This window comes from Rhea americana, unplaced genomic scaffold (assembly GCF_003343005.1).
Source record: "Rhea americana isolate MKP2758 unplaced genomic scaffold, rheAme1 scaffold_597, whole genome shotgun sequence".
NCBI classification, from domain to species: Eukaryota; Metazoa; Chordata; class Aves; order Rheiformes; family Rheidae; genus Rhea; species Rhea americana.
This window is the reverse complement of record NW_028186753.1, coordinates 84,100-85,549: the sequence shown is the minus strand read 5'-3', so window position 1 is coordinate 85,549 and position 1,450 is coordinate 84,100. Positions and strand designations below refer to the sequence as shown.

The window sequence follows — 1,450 nt, the reverse complement described above, 5'->3', positions numbered from 1 at the left end:
CCGTCCCCGGTGACGTCGGGCCGCGGCGGGCAGACGTTCAGCCCCCGGGGGCCCCGTGGCGGCGGCAGCGAGAGGAGGCAGCGCGGCTCGGGGCCCTGCGGCCGCTTTATTCCCGCCCGGCCGGCTCAGGGCTCGGGGCCGCGGGTGACGCAGGGCAGCCCGGGCACGCGCCAACGCCGCGGGCCGCGCAGCCGCAGCGACAGCCACTGCTGCTGGCTGCCGCTCACGTAGGACTCGGGGGCGCCGCTCCGCAGCCGTTAAGGCTGCCGGCGCCCGGCTCCCGCGCGCGGGGGCCGTCGTTGGAGCCTGGATGGGGAGAAGAGGCGGGAGTCAGGTGAGGGGCATCCCCAGGGATCCCGGCTCCCTCCCGCCACCCTGGAGCCGCGCTGGCAGCGCCTGCAGCCCAGACGCCTCGGAGCCGGCCCGGGCCATGCTGCCGGGGCTGCTCACCCCCCCGCCCCCCGTGGGTGCTCCCCTCGCCCCCGCCGGTGCCCCCGGCACTGCCGCAGTCCGGCCGAAGCTCCCCAGCTGCCGCTTCCCAAACGGGCGGCAGGTGCAGACCCGCAGYCGTTCCCGGGGCTTGGGCACCCTGGCGCCGGGCAGAGCCCAGAGGGATGGAGGCAGCCAGCGCTGCCGAGACCAGCCGCTCTCCGGGCGCAGCAGAGCCCAGGCCGGCAGAGTGGGGAGAGGGCGGCGCTGCAGGGTGCCGCGCCGGGGCCGGCGAGCGCGGGCTGGCAGCAGCGCTCGGCGCGCCCCGCTCCGCGCCGCGCCGCACTCACAGCACTGGCGCAGCGACTGCCAGGTGTGGGAGGGCAGGTAGGCCTTGCCGCTGGGCTGCTGCAGGAGGCAGAGGATGGCGCTGTCCATCTGCTGGAAGACGCGCAGCGAGAGCAGCGACTGCCGGATCTCCGGCGCCAGGCTGTAGTGCTCCGACTGCACCAGCTCCCGCACCAGGTCGAAGTCCTGCTTCAGCTGCAAGGCACCCTGGAGGCTGGGGAGGCCGGGCAGGGGCTCAGGGGCAGCCCCGGGGGCTGCGGGGCAACCCGCCCCAGCCCTGCCCGCTACCTGAACTTGATCTTCTGGGCGAGGATGTGGTCCATCCAGGCCTCCACGAAGGCCGTCATGACCTGCGTGAGCGTGGGCACCTGGGAGTCCCGTGGCAGCAGCTGGACGCCCTGCAGGACCTGGCCCAGCACGGTCTGGGCGGCRGCGGCGGCGTACTCGCTGGGCGAGCTGGGCAGCTCTGCGAGGGCAGGCAGGACCCCGTTGGCCCCGCAGCGCCCGGCCGGGCCTGTGCCTCGGGTGGGCTACGGCCCCCCGCCCACCCAGCCCATGGGCACGCGATGCACGCCGCCGGCGAGCCGCAGCTCTGCCAGGAGCGCGGGCACCGAGGCGCCTGCTACCCACCCGGGCGGAGGCCGAGCCTCCAGTGCTTGCCCAGCGGCATGGT

At 76.2% G+C, this 1,450-nt stretch overlaps 1 protein-coding gene across 1 annotated transcript in view; it reads right to left on the bottom strand.

Annotated features, from left to right (window-relative positions):
* Positions 1-87: 87 nt before the first annotated feature.
* The window catches only part of CCDC142 (coiled-coil domain containing 142), a 7,075-nt gene continuing 5,712 nt past the window's right edge, over positions 88-1,450 (bottom strand). Inside the window, 5 exon segments of the mRNA XM_085319547.1 lie at positions 88-252; positions 255-306; positions 780-991; positions 1,066-1,243; positions 1,408-1,450. Of these exon segments, the coding sequence (XP_085175673.1) occupies positions 126-252; positions 255-306; positions 780-991; positions 1,066-1,243; positions 1,408-1,450 (612 nt within the window). The 3' untranslated portion in view covers positions 88-125.